Source organism: Rhipicephalus sanguineus, chromosome 3, assembly GCF_013339695.2.
Source record: "Rhipicephalus sanguineus isolate Rsan-2018 chromosome 3, BIME_Rsan_1.4, whole genome shotgun sequence".
NCBI classification, from domain to species: Eukaryota; Metazoa; Arthropoda; class Arachnida; order Ixodida; family Ixodidae; genus Rhipicephalus; species Rhipicephalus sanguineus.
This window is the reverse complement of record NC_051178.1, coordinates 210,876,761-210,894,445: the sequence shown is the minus strand read 5'-3', so window position 1 is coordinate 210,894,445 and position 17,685 is coordinate 210,876,761. Positions and strand designations below refer to the sequence as shown.

Below are 17,685 nucleotides of genomic sequence, written 5' to 3'. Positions count from 1 at the left end.
GGTGACGCCACTAAAAAAAATCCTTGCTCCGCGACATTGAACCACAAATGGAGAGCACTTTTCAGAATATTCCGTGGTATCTGTGCCGTTTGCTCTACGTTTTCGACGCCGTGCACACGTACGTGGTTTCACTACGCGCGCATGGAGCAGGCCCTGATGATTGACATGCAGCTTTGCAATTTTTTTTTTTTTTGGAGGACTGCGCCCCGAGAATAGTATGTCAGATTAGGCGCTGGTGGAAACTGTCCGAGACCACGGTGACAACAACGAATCTTTGGAGGTCGACTCGTCATGCGCTTTGCAGTCTTGCGCCGCACTGCGGGTTCGCTAGACCGCCACGATTAGTTCCGGCAATGTGATGGCGCGTTACCGGAGCCAATCTCAGAGGCCACGGCTGGATGATGATGGAGAAGCGTTGTATTGACGTCCTACGAATGTCAAGTATTTCCATCCCTCACAAACAAGCAATAGAGCAAAATAATGCAGTCTTTTGCCGCTAAATAATTGTTTTAGGTTCCCCTTTTGTTTAATTTGTGTTTTTTTTCTGAATTTTTGCGCTGAAACTGCATATAGCGAAAACCTGTTTGTAACATTTTTTCGGGAATTCATCAATTTCGTTATATTCAGGCTTAACTGTATAGGTAACAGCATTACCAGAATGTTGCCAAGACAGAACATTTGGCACCGAGTCAAGACAACTGATCCTAATGAAAACGGTGGCCTGTCATCTAATAATCAATTCCACTGACTCACCCCTGGGTGGGCTCCGTTTGGCAGTGGCCGGCTCGGGAGTAGAAGGAGGACTTGGCATGGGACTTCTGCTACGAGTGAAGTTCCGAGGCAGAGGTCCAGGCCGCCGTTTAGCCCTGGGTCCCCCAGGAGCCTCGGCTGCAGGTCGTTTGTGCCCTCGTGCCTGGCTGGCAGCCGGGTCCAAGTCCGCTTCATCCACCATCATGCGCTACAGCAAGCAGAGTTTCGTGCATCAGGCAAGGCCTTCACAGATCACAGGCCAGCACAAGTTTCACATCTGAAAAAGGCTTTTGTTCTGCAGCAATGTCAGCTGACAACAATTTACAGCAAAGGTGCCATTCTTGATGCTTGTGTGCGTGCACACAAACCCATAATTGTTATTGAATGAACATTCAAGTACTAATATATTTTAATAAAATGAAGTGCTAGGTTGTAGTTTGTAAATGTTCATAGCTCCTGTATTTCTCCCACTGCTTTTCCACAAAATTTTTGTCAGTGCGTCTTGTACAACTGTGAATCTTAAGTATGCAAAAATCGTGCACGTGAAATTTTTTTATGAGCACAATAAACCATGTGCAACATGATTAAAAAATATATATAACCTTGTTTTAATGACAGGCCGACCATGGCTATAGAAGTCGGCTTCTTACATCATGGTGGCTGCAGCGTTCATGGCCACAGTAAAAACCGCAATAACAGTTCACCTTTTTCTCAAACAACATATTAAACTCATGGAACACAACAAGTAAGAAAAAGGCACCACAATGTTTAATATGTAGTTCCGTTGTGGCAGCTGCTACATATAAAGAAAAGAACTTTGTTATCATCGTTATCAGTTTCTGTGCGAGAAGTTCTGGCAGCTCAGCAGTATCCACAGCTTCCAGCCGCCATTTATGTTGCGTGCATATGTTTAAATGTGATGTGACTGTTATTCGTGTCTTCATGCCAAGCACACAACATAGAAGAGGCAGTAGAGGCAATGGCAATGATATGCTTTAAGGTTCTTACAACATAGCATGCAAGTTATTCAGAGGCTAATGATGGCAACCTAGAGGTGTTGCCAACCAAAGCGGCACAATGCTTTGACAGTGCACCGGAGGACGAGGCCTTCGATGGCTATGAGCAAAGTCATAAAGTGCAATAAGTATTGGTTTTTTATGCCTCGGGGGAGTGTTAGCTTTAAGTTCTATACAGCCAGAATTTCTAGGTCCTAAAAATTGTATGTACGAATATTCAGTGTGTCCGTGAGTATGACATTTTTTTGATGAATGTACAAGCATGCGCAGTCGCGTGTAATTATGTTGACCGAGTAAAAATACGTGGTCATTAAGCAGAGGTGCACCTTACACAACAACCTTACCCATGAAAGTCACTCAAAATATGCAGTTTTAGAATAGGGTTTGTAGCATCAGCGTTGCTGGGTATGTATGCTATTTTTGAAATAATCATGTGCATACCCAAGTGGATAGTGTATGACACATGCGCAGTGGCAATAAGCACTAATGGAAAGCTTTGCGTACACTATTATAAAACCACCTAATAGCGGGTGCGCCCTACACGCTGGAAAGTGCGGAAAAATCCAAGCAACAAAATAAGGCAGGACAGGAAAGAACGCTAGACAGGTGCTCATCTGTCTGAGCTTCCGTGCAGTAGTCTCTCAGTATATTAATTAACGTAATGTAGGTGCGACAAACATATTTGGAAAGCATCCGCAAAAGGACCAACCTTTTCAATCTTGAATGGGTTGCCAAACATGTGCTGCCGTACAGGTGTAGATTCAATTTCCCGCAATGGTGTGGGCATTCGCTTAAGGTATTCTTGGTAATTACCCATTTGGCTCACAGGAAGATTGTGCAATTGCTCTGCATAAAAGGTACAGAAGTACACAGTGAGCAAGGAAACCTTATTATCTAGGCATAAGCAATACATTTCTGCTGGACTATATATAAAAAAAAAAGGTTTTTGAAACAAAACACACTGGTAAAAAGAAGTTAATTTATTTCAATACCTTCAATGCCCAAAGACATTACAGTACAGTACAACCTCGTTCATACATTCTTGAAATAAAGATGTGGGAAAACGTGTACCATCCCGGAAAACATTCAATCGAAATTCACTGAAACACCGTGCAGATAGGCTTGATAAATACATGGCGAACATTGGCATCGGCAAATCGTACGAAATTGAAACGTGTCAACGAAGTTCCACTGTACCACCATGCGTGCCTGATTGATAGGTTCGCCTATTGCATGGGCATGCGCAGATAAGTTTTCGTGCCTTCTTTCTTATCTGCCAGTGTGCGCCTTTTGAGTTGTTAGTTGGCGTTTGTGGTGTCTTGACTTCTCTCTTGTGTCCGTGTCTGCACACCCTGTCTCTTTAACATGAATACTTACCTTGCTCAGCTCTCTGTTATTCTAAACTTGATAGGTCTTCTCATAGTCACATTAGAGGGTAATATGTTTTAATGTTTTTCGTAATTTGAAAAAAGTTGATTCACAAGCCAAAAGCCAGTGAAATGCACAGTCAAAGAAACTGTATTTCACCAAGACTCTACAATGCATTACTGCCACTGAAAAGGTAGCACTCAAATGCAGCCACCTGTGCACTGTCTATAACAAATATAAGCACTCTCCAATTGAGTAAGTGGTCTTACCAGCATCCTGCAACCGTGTGATAGTGCCGGGGTGTAGATAGCGTGCCCGCATCCGTGCTACCTGATGGAGCAGAGAGGCACGACTGATATCAAAAGGATTTCTTGGAGGTGCCTCGGCCGTGTCGGGGGGCCGTGGTGGTGCTGGTGCCAGTGCAAAGCCCGAAAAGTCGCTGAGCTCTTGGCGCAAGCCTTGCAGGCGCTCGCGTAAGGCGGGATTCCAGCTGAGCGCCAGCTCGGACAGCTTTGCCACCTCACCCGTTGATGGCCGCGGAACTCCGGGGCTCACCCGCACACCTTCGGCACCCAGGCCCGTCTTGGGCCCACCCACTGCACTCACCACTTTCTCGTATTCGGCCTTCGCCTGCGTCACAGCCACAAGCACACATTCCTTACACATTTTTTCTCTCTGACATGCTCTTCACACATCACAACACATGCACTAAATGCTTTTTGTGAAAAGCCTGTACTGCTTTGTAGTGTAGTGTAGTGGAGTGCTTTTTGCACTACATGAAGTCTGTTATTTGGGAATGAAATATATGGGACAAACAGGCAGATGCCAAAAACACATCTTAACAGTTCACGGAATGTATCAGCTGGTCATTTTAGTCGACACTGCAGCAGTTGTGGTTGTACACATTCACTTGATAACTACACTACATCGTCATCGGCACAAGCAACAATAACACCACGCATGAGATTACTGAGGCAGTTGAAATTGCTTAGGAGCTTCTTGCATTAGTACAACCTCTACTGACTTATCAAAAAAAAGAAAAGTTTGATTTTTTTTTAACAAAACGCAGAGGTTTGACACTGCACATGACAATGTGTAGCATTTTGAGCGCTTCATTCACTCTGTTCCCTCCTCTCTAGTTTGCTTGTATTTTATTATATTGCTTTGTCGGCCCAGCCAGCAGCCTCAGCACCTGCACGTAACTGGTCAACGTATATGTACAGTGAACTCCCGTTAAGATGAACTCGGTTAAGACGAATTCTCGCTTATGCCGTTTGTTTGGTTTTCCATAGACTCAATGGGAAAAAAATTCGCTTAAGATGAACCGCCCAACTGTACTCTTCTGTTAAGACGAACTTTCGCGGTGATCGACAACGCTGGCGGTTCTGCGAAACGAACACTGAAGTTTTGGTGGAGCATTCAGGCGACCTAGAAAAAGCAAAAAAGAGAGAGAGAGAGAAAAAAAAAAAGCGCTTCGCGGAGCAAAGACGCGAAGCAAATCGCGACGCGGAGGGCGCGAGATAAATGACTGGGACCCCCAAGCCATTGCGTCACTTTGTATGCCCCCCCCCCCCCTCGTTCTTTGGTTTCCCAGCTGGAGTACAAAGAAGAACAGAACACAAGAGGTCCATTCGTTTCACCTGCACTTCGTGAACCGGTTCACGGTGGCGCTGCACTCTGGCATTCGTTTCACGAGTTCAACATGGCGGCGTCGGCACCGCGGTATTCGTTTCGAAAAAGTGCAGCCGTCGTGCAAGGCTAGTTCACGAATTCCCTGCACTTACTCGTGAGGTAGTAGGTCTATTCGATTCGCCTGCACCACTGGAACCAGTTCACAAGGTGCTGCACGTTGACATTCGTTTCAGCAGTGCAGCAATGATGGCCTCTGAACTACCTCATTCGTTTCAAAATGTGCAGGAGTGGTGCAGCACTGGCTCACGATTTTCCTGCACCCTCTATGCTGACAATGCCCGCTAGGTGCAGTCGTGCGCATGCGCACTAGCAGCTGAGCAGACGACACAGCATGTAAGCGTAGGCGCTGTACACCCATATACTAACGTGGGGTGTGTTTTGCCAAGGTGTTTGCGCTTCATAGACTGTCCATGTGCGGTTTGCCACCTGTCGACGTTACGTGGACGACGTAAATTAAGCGAACAAAAATAAGGTCTGCACCATGTCAGCACCTCGTCATTCGTTTCTAGTGAAGCACCGTGCCCGCACCACTGAACTCCTTCTGAACAATTCTGAACTTCTCGTGCACCGCCGTTAACCGGTTCCGATTGGTGCAGGTGAATCGAACGGACCTAGTGCCGAGTCCGTGCAGCACAAGATGGCTGTAACCACAGCAGACGACGCAGCCGACTGCATTCGTGGCTATTTTAACGGCGCCCAACAAATACGTCACTGAATGTTTTCTGGTAGTTTGAAATGCCAGGCAGCGTAAGCGGCGGCGACTTTTACGAATCACAACCTCCACAATTCGCGAGGCAGCCGACCGTAGCAGAGGGCTTGCACGACATCTGCACTCTCGTATTCGTTTCGGCATCTCGTTGCTGCTGCACTTTCTGAAACGTTCCCTGCACGACGACAGCACTCTGACGTCACCACCATGAACAGTTCAGATAGTGCAGGGCGAATCGAATGGACTTAAGAGCTTGGGGCCCCTCGGCCCCTCCGCCGCGGTTAGAGGGGCAAACGCAAGGGGAGTGAAGGGAAAAAAAATAAAGAAAAAGCGACAGGAACAAAAATTGTCTGTGCATTACAATCGAGTACGAAACTGAAACCACGTTTGTGGCGCACTCCCGTCAGAAGGATCAGGTGCATTGTCATTGCCATCATACAATGGCGGCCGAGCACATTTTTGTGGTCAGTTCGCGTTGGTTCGCGTAGGACGTGTGCACGTTGTATGTTTCCAGTGAAGTGCAAATGGTGATGAGCCATTTTAATTATGGAAGTGCACGTCAAGGGAAGGCTATTTTGTACAAGAACTGATAGCTGGGCCAGTTGGTGATAATACTTGAACATGTTTACCTTAGTTTGCCTAATAAGTTAAATAAGGTTTGTGGGATTGTTGAACGAAAACTTAAGAACCGTGTGTCAGGAGTCGTTAAAGATGGCTGCGGGGTCAAACATGTGACACCTTTTGTACAGTGTAGGAAGGGTATCGTGTACCTTTTGCCGTTTTCATGTGGTCATGTATACATAGGCCAAACGAGTAGATGCATTAACGTTAGGTTGATGGAACAGAGGCGTTCGTTGCAAGGAAATGGTTAGTCGCATGTGTCCCAGCATGTTGCGCAGTGCCATTGCGCACCCATCTTTCATGAGGCTGAAGTGCTATCGACACACTGAGATCAAACTACACGAGAAATTATTGAAGCTTATAATATCAGAAAAAGGGGAGAACAGTGCATTAGTGTGCCTTCTATTGCCCTACATGATAGCGAGGTTAGGTTTCTAGATAGCACGATATCTTAACTTCTCTGGTGTTGGAGAGTACACGTGGTCTGCGTGAGGCTCTTTATTCTTCAGGATGTCAGCTGACCTGCCGTTTCATTGCTTTTGTGTGTCACATGGGTGTGAGGGTTGAAGTGCCCCTTTTTCGTTCTTGTTTTCTAATAAAATATTCAGTTGCGAGTCAGCGCTGTGGTTTGTCTCCTCTTCTCTGTGTCCTCGTCGTCGTTGCGCTAAGGTAAACATGTTCTAGCTATTTTGTACACTGAATATAGCTGCGTCGTGTCTTTTTCGTGTGCGCGGGGCTTGTGACCGTGAGTAGCGCAATGGGATATCTTCAGCTGCACGTCGATCAGGAAAAGTTACTACGGGCCGAAAACGAGAAAATATCCGGACCTCGAAGAAAACCTTGCAGGCTTTCTTAAGCAACTCAGCGTATCATGACTTTGTCAAGGCAACAGCACGCCACCGAGACGTATCCAGAAGCGATCTTAGAGCCGGCAAAACAGGCTCACAGAAGAAAAGGAAATGCCAGGACAATAAATTTACGTTATTTGAAGGAAAATTGTGCTTCTCTCTCTCTTTCTTGTAATCGTCAACATAGGAGCGTGCTCCAGTTTTATCATTAAAATGTGGTAGCAGTATCTTCATGAAATTTTTATTTTTGGACCCGCAAAATCAGGTGCTTGTACGATTCATGTAAATACTCTGCTTGTAGTTTTTATCTAGATGAGCCAAATAAATGCTTTTTCTTGTCTTTCTGCCCCCATTGTAAGTATACTCCATTCAGTGTTTTCAAGTAACATATCTGGATGCACTTGGCATGTTAGCATCTCTTTTTGGGTGCACTTCTGATAAGCCAAACCCCTGATAAGACGAACAGATGACCGCGGTCCCTTCGAGTTCGTCTTAACGGGAGTCTACTGTATTTCGTTAGCTCTTAAACAGTCTGTTGGAAGTAGGCGCACCGTCATGTCTTCACTTTCTTCGTTCGTGTCCTTTCCTGTGTGCTGCAAGCCTAGTCGTTTAAAATTTTAAAAATCTAAGCACCCCCCATCACATTAAGCACCACGATCGTGAAAAAAAAAAAGGGGGTGCTTTGAATTGAGCCAATATAGTAAACATTACTGAGGATGTTCTTCAAATTGTGAAATCAGCCAATGGCTGTGTCCTTCCCTTTGTCTATGTATTCAGTCCCTTCAAGTAGTTTGCTGAGAGGAGAGTGAGCGATTTTCTAGCTATCTTTGAAACGAAATTGCGAATTTCCTGCTGCATGCAGTGCAATAATAGTTGGCTCATGTGCTCACAGAAGCCTTGGCTACTCATCAGCAAGGCTTTTTATGTTGAAAAATAGCTGCAAGGCCCTTTTAACCCTCTGAGAGTTTTCATCGTAAATGTATGGCATCACCTAACAGGCACCAAAGGGTTTTCGTCATACATGTACGACATAGTCTGTACGTTTAAAACGTGCGCTTTTTTCGATCATTTCTCTTGCTTGGCATGTGCTGCCATGCTTCGGGAATACGTGGATATTTTTTTTCATGCGCCAATGTCTCTCCGTGTTTGTTTTTTCTTTTTGCTTTCCAAAGTGGCGCGGCAGCTTTCACTTGCGCATCAAAATGTGTGCATGCAGTACGGCTGGTTTCAGTTTCGTCCTTCGGGTGGTTATCGCTTCTCACGCCCGCAAAAGCTGATGGCTGCCTGGTTTCTAATCTCTCAAAGGGTGACCACTTGTGACTCTCTTGTTTATTGCTCCCCGGGGCGTGATTACATCTGTTTCTGTGTGGCACTAATTTACACAAACGACGCCGCCGTGGTTGCGTTATCTGTTTTGGGGAGCACGAACATTTTTTACCGGAAAAGTACTCTGGTGCGCTTATTTTTGTATGTCTGTGAGCTATGTTTAATACAATGCATAACTTTTATTTATAAAAAATTGTATAAGTGCTTTTTTAGGATTCTGCTTGATGTTACTACGAATAAACCATGTGTACGTAACAACAAAAATTATTTTATTGTCATGTTACGGTAAGGCAAAAAAAATTCAGACAATTTTCTTTCTTAAATAGAATTGTCAGAAGAATTTATTTCAGCAATAAAGAAATTACACACTTTTGGACTGCCTTTCGCGGAAAAATTCAATCCTCAAAGGGTTAAAGAAATGAGAGTGCCCTGTAGATGGACAGAGCCAAGGCAATTTTGTTTATCTTCATTTTGAGCAAGTGAGAGTATTAATGCGATAACGTTAAAGAGCTCGTTTCGCAGAAATTCCGGTGTCGGTGTCACTGGTTGTGAGCAAAAAAAACAGCATTGTCCGTGGGCGAAAATTCTAGATAGATGCAAATAAATAAGTACCAATAAAAAATCTACTTTGTGTTTCCCACCCGAAAGCTGCTCACCTGGTTTTTAAGGCGCTTGAGGTAGTTGAGCACGGTGTAACTGAGGCAATTCTCCATCGAGTCTGGCACCAGGTTGGGTGCGCCCATACGCTGCAGAGCACGCTTCAGCGGCCCAGCATAGTACAGTGGCATGCCCTTGAGGTAAGCATCAAACTGCAACTTCCACTCACGCGGTGGCTTGCACCGATGCACACGAAACAGCTCGTCCAGCAGTGGCAGCAGCACAGTGTAATTGTACGGAAGCACAAACAGGTTTACGCATGCCAGGCTTGAGCTAGCCTTGAGGTAGCCAAAGGCACTGCCACCCCTCTGAGGCGCCGCTCCGGCCACCGAGACGGCAAACGCCACCTGTAGGCTGCTTGCGCCCCAGGATGGCCTGGGTCAACGGTGACGGCTCCAGCTCGTACTTGTCAAATGGTAAGTTGTCCAGCAGAAGGGGTTCGCTTGGTGAACCGCTTACACGCACCTGAGTAAGAGAGACTAGCATCAGGCTGAAACCAGCACTACAAATAAGGAGGAAGAAGCACAGATAATGGCAGAATAATCAATGTGACGTGACAAGGACAAAAGAAAGCATAATCAATAATGCACTTCAATTCATTTTAGTAAGGCAAGCTGACACATTGTCTATGAAGACAGCTTCTCTTTGAGTGCATTCAAACACAAATGCACCTTGACACTGGTTACCACTGCACACTTGAATCCAATTTTTGATACGAAGGCAAATCAAGTGGTAACTGACCTCCTTTATAATAAAAATTTGGCAGATCCCACGTACCATGGGAATCGATGTAATGTGATGCATGCAGCGGGAAGGTGACTGTGGCGTGATTTTTTACATTGAGCGAGACGTTATGAAATGACGCTAAAAATAGGCACAAATGGTATATGCACGCACATATGTTGAAGAGTTGCACATGTGTTATATAACCAGTTGTTTACGGTTGCGTAACGATGCCAACAGCAACATAGGTATTACCAACACCAGATGCGGTAAGCCGATATGTAGTGCTTATACTCGCCAGTTATGATGGAGAACGCACGCACATTTCACGAACCCGTGTGCATGCATGGATGGGGTTCTTGAGAGTTCTCAGGTAGATGGCTGCGAGCGGAATGTCTTTGTTATTACAATTGATGTGCGCAACACAGACCTCGCCGATTCCGCTGTTTGTCTGTGTGTGTTCGGTGCCTGGCGGCAGGCGAAGTGGGATGTGGCCTGCGTTGAAGTTGCGCATCGCCGTGTTCTTATATGTGCCCACGCCGCTGCACCTGCAATGAAGGCGCTTGCAGTGGACGACACATTGGAATCCAGTGATTGCAGTGGGCTCATCGCTCCAGGTTTCAGAAAAAGCGAACACGCCAGTTTCTGTGAGCAGAGCGTCTTTTTCAAGGTTGTGCACTGCACAAACTATGTTGAGAGCGGCGAGCGTGGGGTGATTGTTGTGGTTGTTGCACCGAATGAAGGTGGTAGACAATGTCTTAGACAAAGTCTTAGACAATGTCTAGAGGCCTGTTTACTAGCCGGGTCATGTCGTCGACAGACTGTCGATAGAGCCGGCAACATGTCAGATACTGAAGTCACCTTTTGCGTTGGTGAGGTATAGGCCATCGAGGCTGGTAGCCCTGGAAAGTGCTACGTAGACCAACTTCAGTGGATGGTGCATATCGCATGCAGACTACCTGGGTGTATGTGGCCCTTTGTGACATATATAGTTATGACGTTCGCTTGCATGAGGGAAAACTGTGCCCTCTTACAAGAGATATTTTTCTGCCGTATGTCATGGTTGTGGTGGTTCGCAGTCCCACGGGCACTCATTTCAATTCTGTTGAGGGTGTGCAGTAGTGATGTGCTTCGTCCTGTCTGGGACGACAATGCCTACTGTGGACGTTGGAAATTCAAGCAACAGTCGTAAGAGGTTGCCGTGTTCGTCACGCTTGATGTACCATAAGGTGCCCATGTTTCCATTAACGAGGCTGTCACTTATGTCGATGTTGGCCGTGGTCATGTACGGCATGCCGATGCTCAGGTAAAGGCCGGCAGGCTACCCATGTTCGCTTGCATTCATGTTGGCCTCCTTGGTCAGGGCATCCGTGTGTACCTGCTCGTTCTTATAGCCAGTTATGTTATCGCATGTGGGATGACATGACACATGGTCTGCAGCGTCGAGGCAAAGTGCGATATGGTGGTCGATGTCCGCATTGCTGTAGTATAGCCGTATGCCGTCAAGGCACTTAGCGGCGGCTTCTTTGCGTGTCACAAAGGAGCTCTCAATCAATGTGGTGTCATCCTCGGTCAGCATGAAGCCATCACCCGGCCTCATATGAAATTAAGAGAACACTGCATCATTCTGGTGGACCACGTGGACGAGTGGATGGCAGTTGAGTGTCTTCCGGGAGTGTTCTGTCTTCAGCTCCCTCACTTGCCTTGCGTTTCAATGTGTATGTTCGCCATTAATGTGTTGATTGAGACTGTGAATCACCTGTGGCACATACCCGCATAACATGAACTGTGGTATGTAGGTATGTGCCACACATGACTGAGGGAAAGGATTTCATGACATACACGACAGGTGTTTTGAGTTATTCACGTTATGACCAGTGAATCGTGTTCGTCATACACTGATCCCCTACTATGCCAATGTTGGTATATTACAAGTTATGGAGACGATCAGGAGAGTGCCCAGACGTAGGCGGCTAGATAGATATGTAGATAGAAATGGCCAAAGTGCCTGAGGTTCGTTAAAAAAAGCTTCGCATTTAATAATAATAACAGTAATTTCTGGGGTTTTACGTGCCAAAAGCTCAATATGAGAATGAGGCACGTTGTATCAGAGGGCTCCGGAAATTCTGACCACCCGAAATTCTTTAACACACACTGACACCACAATCCGTTGAAATGCAACCGCCGTGGCAGGGATCAAACCAGTGTTGTTCAGCTCAGCAGCTGAGCACCGTAACCACTGTACCATTGCAGCGGACAAACTAACCTCCTTGGAAGACCTGTATAAATAAAGAATAAATTTCTTGCTTTAGGAAGTCATTATCATTAGCTTATTTTATGTCCACTGCAGGACAAAGGCCTCTCCCGATGATCTGCTCTGTCCTGTGTGAGCCGATTCCATTTTATGCACGCAGATTTCTAATTTGATCACTCATCTCTCTGCCATCCTCGGCAATAGGGCTACTTAATTTGGGTCATGACATAGTAGTTTTACTTCACTAAACTAATTTGTAAAACCTTATCTTGCCAAGCCTGACGACACCAACTGAGACAACACTTGCACTTAACACTTGCCTTCGATGCATAAGCAGGCCTGCTTAACAGCACCGAGTAGACCTCACTCCATCGCACAGCTTCCCATTGTATCACTCGTTACATACTTGATAGGCAACAACATAGCCTGCCCTACTGCGAGTTATGCTGTTCTATGCTGCCTCCTCAGATTTGCCTTCTTTACCGTTTAGTATGTAAAACTTTGAATATGACTTAGGTTAATAGCTGTCTGCAAAAAGTGGCAAAGTAACTGCCTAAGATGACATTTGGAGCACATCCACTAATACTAAATGTTATCAGGGGCTCTTTGCACACTAGGTTGCCCATTTCATCTGATTGAGCAGCATTGATACTTTCAACAGTACTTGCACAAACTGGCAGTGACACTAAGCTTGTTGCTTGCTGTCATTGTGAATTCCACATAAACCAGCCGCCTGCCCCATAAATTTCACTTGTTCACCGTTTCTACTCAGTATACAATGTTCCGATGATAACTGTCACGCTTGAATCCTCTCACATCTTAAGTTGGAAAAGACTGTTTCTGTGCGTGCATTTAGCCAACTAACTGTCAAACACGGACTATACAGAGAATCTGACAGTCTGCAAACCATTCTGATGAAAAAGAATTTTCCAGTAGCACATCTGATGTTCCCCATCAATGAAAATTCTCTGAAAATAATATTCTAGTTGTACCTTCAGAGCCAGTGAGAGCGATGGCTATCCTTGTGCTTGTAACTGGAAACATGCTATTAGTGTTTTCAGAACAGAACTTCTTCAATGCCGTGACTTGAAAAATGAGAGTAGATATTAATTATCCTCCACTATATCTGGTTTTCTGTCAGTAAGTTTTACAACCATTACATATTCATAAGTAAGAAACGATGCAATTCATGCACTTCATTAGTGGCAGTGCTTTTTCCAAGTCGAACTAGTAGGCAATGCGGAATATACTCGAAGGAACCAGTACATACAGTGGCCCACCATTCTACAAAAACCACTATTTATGGGGGACCAGGACTACATGAATCATTTCTTGGGGCAAGCATACTGTGCTAATTAAGGGTGGTGTTAAGAATTGACTATGTCTGCAATGTAGGTACTCAGACTTTTCTGCAGACTTATGTGCACTTTTATGCGCACGCGTAAATGCTTCACTTGTCAAATTGCTTTTGAGGAGCATGTCCCCAAAAGTAGTGCCACCTAGAGGCAAAGCGGGGAAGGAGAAAGATAAAGCAACGGAGTGTGAGCCAAGAGCGACAATGCGAGTAGGCGCAGAAAACACTGGTTCTAATCACATTAACTACCACAGCATCTGGCTGCACAAGCAAACACAAACACATCACACTCGATGACCCTGCACACGATTTCTCAATGCTGGGATCAAGGGGTAGCGGGTCAACGCCTTTTATTATGTGCAAACATAAATGCCCCATTTGTCAAATCGCCGTAATGAAATGTGTCAAAGCCATTCCGGTTGATGTAAAGAAGCATTCTACAGGCAATGCACAAGGGTAGCACCAATTCAATAGCGCGTCACCCACGTTCACAGAGTGAAACATCCCAAACTTTTTTCACCTACTCTTGTATAATAAAAACAATGCCCGCAAATATCCCATCTGACAGAGTGAGAATGTATCTGCAGCACAAGATGACCTCTTGCTAGCAGCATGCACCTCAACTTTTTATGAAAATTCTCTACAATAATTAAAGTAGTAGTCAAGGGTACCTTTGCTAGCAGCATATACCTCAATTTTAGATGCTCAAATTCGTTTTTTTGCCAGCTCAATAGATGGGATGCAAGCATGCCATCTATTGAGCTAGCAAAAAAAAAATAATAATAATTTTTCTGGGCGTCACAATGTATTTTTTAAAAGAGTGTTAACTTTTAATGGCTTCTGACTGCTATGCACTGGTGTTGTCAGGTTATGTGATGCTATAAGTTATGACAGGACCTCAAAGAATAAATTTCTTGCAAGCAGCACATGTGTGTGTCAGTGTTTTCTTTGCAATTCATCCTTTCTTAAAAAAGTGTGCTATAAATGGGTAGATGACCGTTATCCCCATTAAACCTCCCTACATATTATATATATGCAAGCAGATTAAATAGGAATAATATGCCTTTTCCCCAAAGATAATTGCAGAATAAAATGACAGTATGATGCTTTTTCTCTAATATTGCTTTCACTGAACTGACCTGAGGGTGCGCACTGCGTGGAGGAAGTGAAGGCGAGTTCAAGTCTGGCCAAAAGGCCTCCGGAAGAGGCCAGTGGCCCACTGAGTAGCCCTTCTGGGCTGAGCGTTGCACGTAGATGAGTCGACGACAACTCTGCCAGCTGGGCTCCCAGACATCCTCGGCAGCACGCTCAAAGTTGATGACCACACCTCCCTGCACCTTGGCCACCAGGGCTTCCAAACTCTGCACTAAGAGCCGATGCGAACTCACGCAGAAGGAGCGACCTGTGCAAGAGAACCACCACAAAAGTGAAATGAAAGTTGCCAGGGTACGCCGTGTTTTGGTGTGGCAGGCCACTACTATAGCACATATTTGAAGCCCATCTCGCCGCGAAAAAAAGGACTTTGCTAGACGAATCACATGGTGAATCCAAAGAACTGCAAGTGACCAGCACTAACCTCCCGTTACTTCACACATGTCATCAATGGGTGATGCGTCAGATGTCAGTGGCACATCCTGTGAGGGTGCTTGTGTCCCAGCCATTCTTAACACAAGTGCAAACATGCGTTGGTCCCAGCGAAACGGTTCCTTTGTCAGCTCAGACCCAGGGACAGCCGAGTGCATTGGTAGTGTCAGCTGCAAATTATAAGGAACAAACTGACATACTGCTTGACAATTACACGCCCATAAAAGGTTTTGACTAACACGTACATCATAGTAAAAAATTATGAATAAGAAAACTTGCGCTTATTTTCTAGTAACCTGCAATTACGGTTAAATCTAATATTTGTAGCACGAATGAGTCGACAATATCTGGGCATTGAGCGGGAGCTATGACAGAACGAGTTAATCTTGTCAAACGACTTGACAATTGTTTCTTGGGTCTGAAGAAACAAGGCTGGAATGTAACGCTCAAAGACCCACACGTTGGGCACCGCTGCAGCATAAGGGGCAACTAGATGCAGCGACCCGAGGATGGCTGTCGGTATGAGACTACAACGATCCGGTTTGCCGCCATGCAGGTGTCCGCAACGACACGCAACGTGAACTCACTTCTTCGTGGACACCGGCGGAAGAGGTGAGTCGGTTGCCGTCTGTGATGACCACAAGCACGGACGGTTCAAGGTAGAAGGGGCATCGGCCCTGGCCGTACGTGTCAATGCCCGTCTGCATGCGGTTTATGTTCAGCAAATCGAAAGCGTTCTTAAGAGCCGGACCCAATGTCGTCAGTCCAGAAGCTTGCAGGTTCTTCAGCTCGGCCATGAACGTCGCGTGGTTCTCCTTCCAGCCAGCCTGCAGAGGTGCATCGGGGATTCATCGGGCAGCGCAGTGGCGTACGCTCGCGGTCGGCGATTTTCTACTTACCTTGATGTTGGCCGGTGGTTCCTCGAAAGTGAGCAGCATGTAGCGATCGCCACGACTGGCCGAGTCCCGCTGGCGAATCTGGAGGTATCCGTAAAGAGAAAACCAGGGCGCGGCGGCGGTGAGCGTGCGTCCGATCGCGACGGCGCGCGGTCTTCCTTACCTTGATGAAGCGCTCGACCGCGTCCTTCGCGACGTCCAGCACGGACAGCCGGGCGCCCAAGTAAGTGCGCTGGTTCATCGAAGCGCTCGTGTCCACCAGGAACACAATGATGGTCATGCTGGTGGCCGCCCCGAGCCTTACCTCGGGCAGTCGGCTGGCGGAAAAGGGACGCCGAGGATCCCTCGAATAGCAGACGCCGCCGACAAAGCGACCGGCCCGCTCCGCGGTACAAACTTTACTGGTGGCGTCGGCCGGGCCAACGCCAGGGACTAGGCCACGTGACCTCATTTTTATTTACTTTAAAAAGCAACTGCCTGTATTCGCAAGTAGTATTGCTTGCGAAGTATTTCTCGCCAAAAAAGAAGATACGTTAATTATTAGCAACCGCTCAGTATGTTTCTACTTTAGATCTCAGAAAATGCTACCGCACGCCACCACTAGCCATCCCGTATCCCATTTTAGCCATTTTAGCCACGACCACCGGAGAGCGTGACCACGGGCACGATGGCTGGTGCGCACCGAGAGTTTGCAAAAGCGTTCCAGCCGAACGCCTCCGATATATATATATATTATAGGAAGCGTTGTCCAGCCTTTCCAGTCAGTGGCGTGAAGACTACTGAACGTGCATAGCCGCACACCGGAGTGTGCGCCCGCCTGCGAGCGGAGCAGACAAGTCGACAGCGCACGGAAATGGGCGGAAACATTTTGCGAACATGTCAAGCCTGTTGCCAGGATAAAGTGCTTAGTCGACGAGCAACCATTTCTCACTTTAGCCAGCGAACGCGCATCTATACAAGTTCTTCGCGGTTGTAGCGAGCGAATCGAAATCTATTAGCACACTTCAGTCGTAACATTAGCATGGACTAGGCATGACCAGCCGTGTGTCCAGATATGGTGATGGTGAAAAGCTCGTTTCTGAACGCATTTCTTGCTTCTCCAATCAAAATAAATGTGAACTTCCTCCTCATTGACGCCGTAAACAATTTTCGTATTCCGGTTTGTCGTCAGCTTTAATCGTCGAAGATACGCTTTCGTTCAAGGGTAAGGGTACATCAGCTAGCCAACCAGTTAGATGTATGTTAATTATCAAATGCACAGTTCGCGCGTGCATTTGGAAAGCATAACTTAAAATTCGCATGTCAAATCTGTCCACTTTAACGCTTGAGTTTCCGAGCCGAGATGGCGGTGTGGCAGATATGCAAGCTTTTTGTAGTCTTTTTATAAGTTACCGATTTTTGTAAAAAGTTTGGGGGGGGGGGGGGGGTGTCAATCGAAGCTCTGCTTTCTAGAACTGTAGAATTTGCCCAGTGTCAAATGCAGCAAAGCTCATTCAAGATGGTCATTTGAATGGTGAAATCACTGACCCCAAGCTTATGCTTCAATGTAGCGCATTACGCTGACACCAGTGCAGTTGAGTTCAAACTGTTTATTGCTCCTCCATCTATGGCTTCGTTTTGTTAGTTTTGCTTTATGAATGGCTCATCTGTCATGAGGGTTTAGCATAAATTGGGCGAGTTATCAGGCAAGTGAAATTTGACAGGAAACACTAATCGGAAATGTGGACAAAAAGAACAGAATTAATAATTTAGCAAGGAAATTGTTCCCTGTTCAAAAAAATTTTGCAGCTGCTGTGCAGACACCCCTATTCCAATGTCCTGGTGGAGAGATTGACCATAGTGATGAGAGTGCCACTCCACCCTGGGATAGGTGGACACTGCTTCCTC

The 17,685-nt window shown here is 46.1% G+C and overlaps 1 protein-coding gene across 1 annotated transcript in view; it reads right to left on the bottom strand.

The window, feature by feature from the left end:
* The window catches only part of LOC125757756 (integrator complex subunit 6-like), a 45,578-nt gene extending 29,358 nt beyond the window's left edge, over window positions 1-16,220 (bottom strand). The window contains 10 exon segments of the mRNA XM_049413872.1: window positions 754-958; window positions 2,476-2,612; window positions 3,404-3,764; window positions 8,987-9,337; window positions 9,339-9,452; window positions 14,458-14,720; window positions 14,895-15,072; window positions 15,490-15,729; window positions 15,802-15,879; window positions 15,962-16,220. Coding sequence (XP_049269829.1) covers window positions 754-958; window positions 2,476-2,612; window positions 3,404-3,764; window positions 8,987-9,337; window positions 9,339-9,452; window positions 14,458-14,720; window positions 14,895-15,072; window positions 15,490-15,729; window positions 15,802-15,879; window positions 15,962-16,078 — 2,044 coding nt within the window. The 5' untranslated portion in view covers window positions 16,079-16,220.
* Between the last annotated feature and the right edge of the window lie 1,465 nt (window positions 16,221-17,685).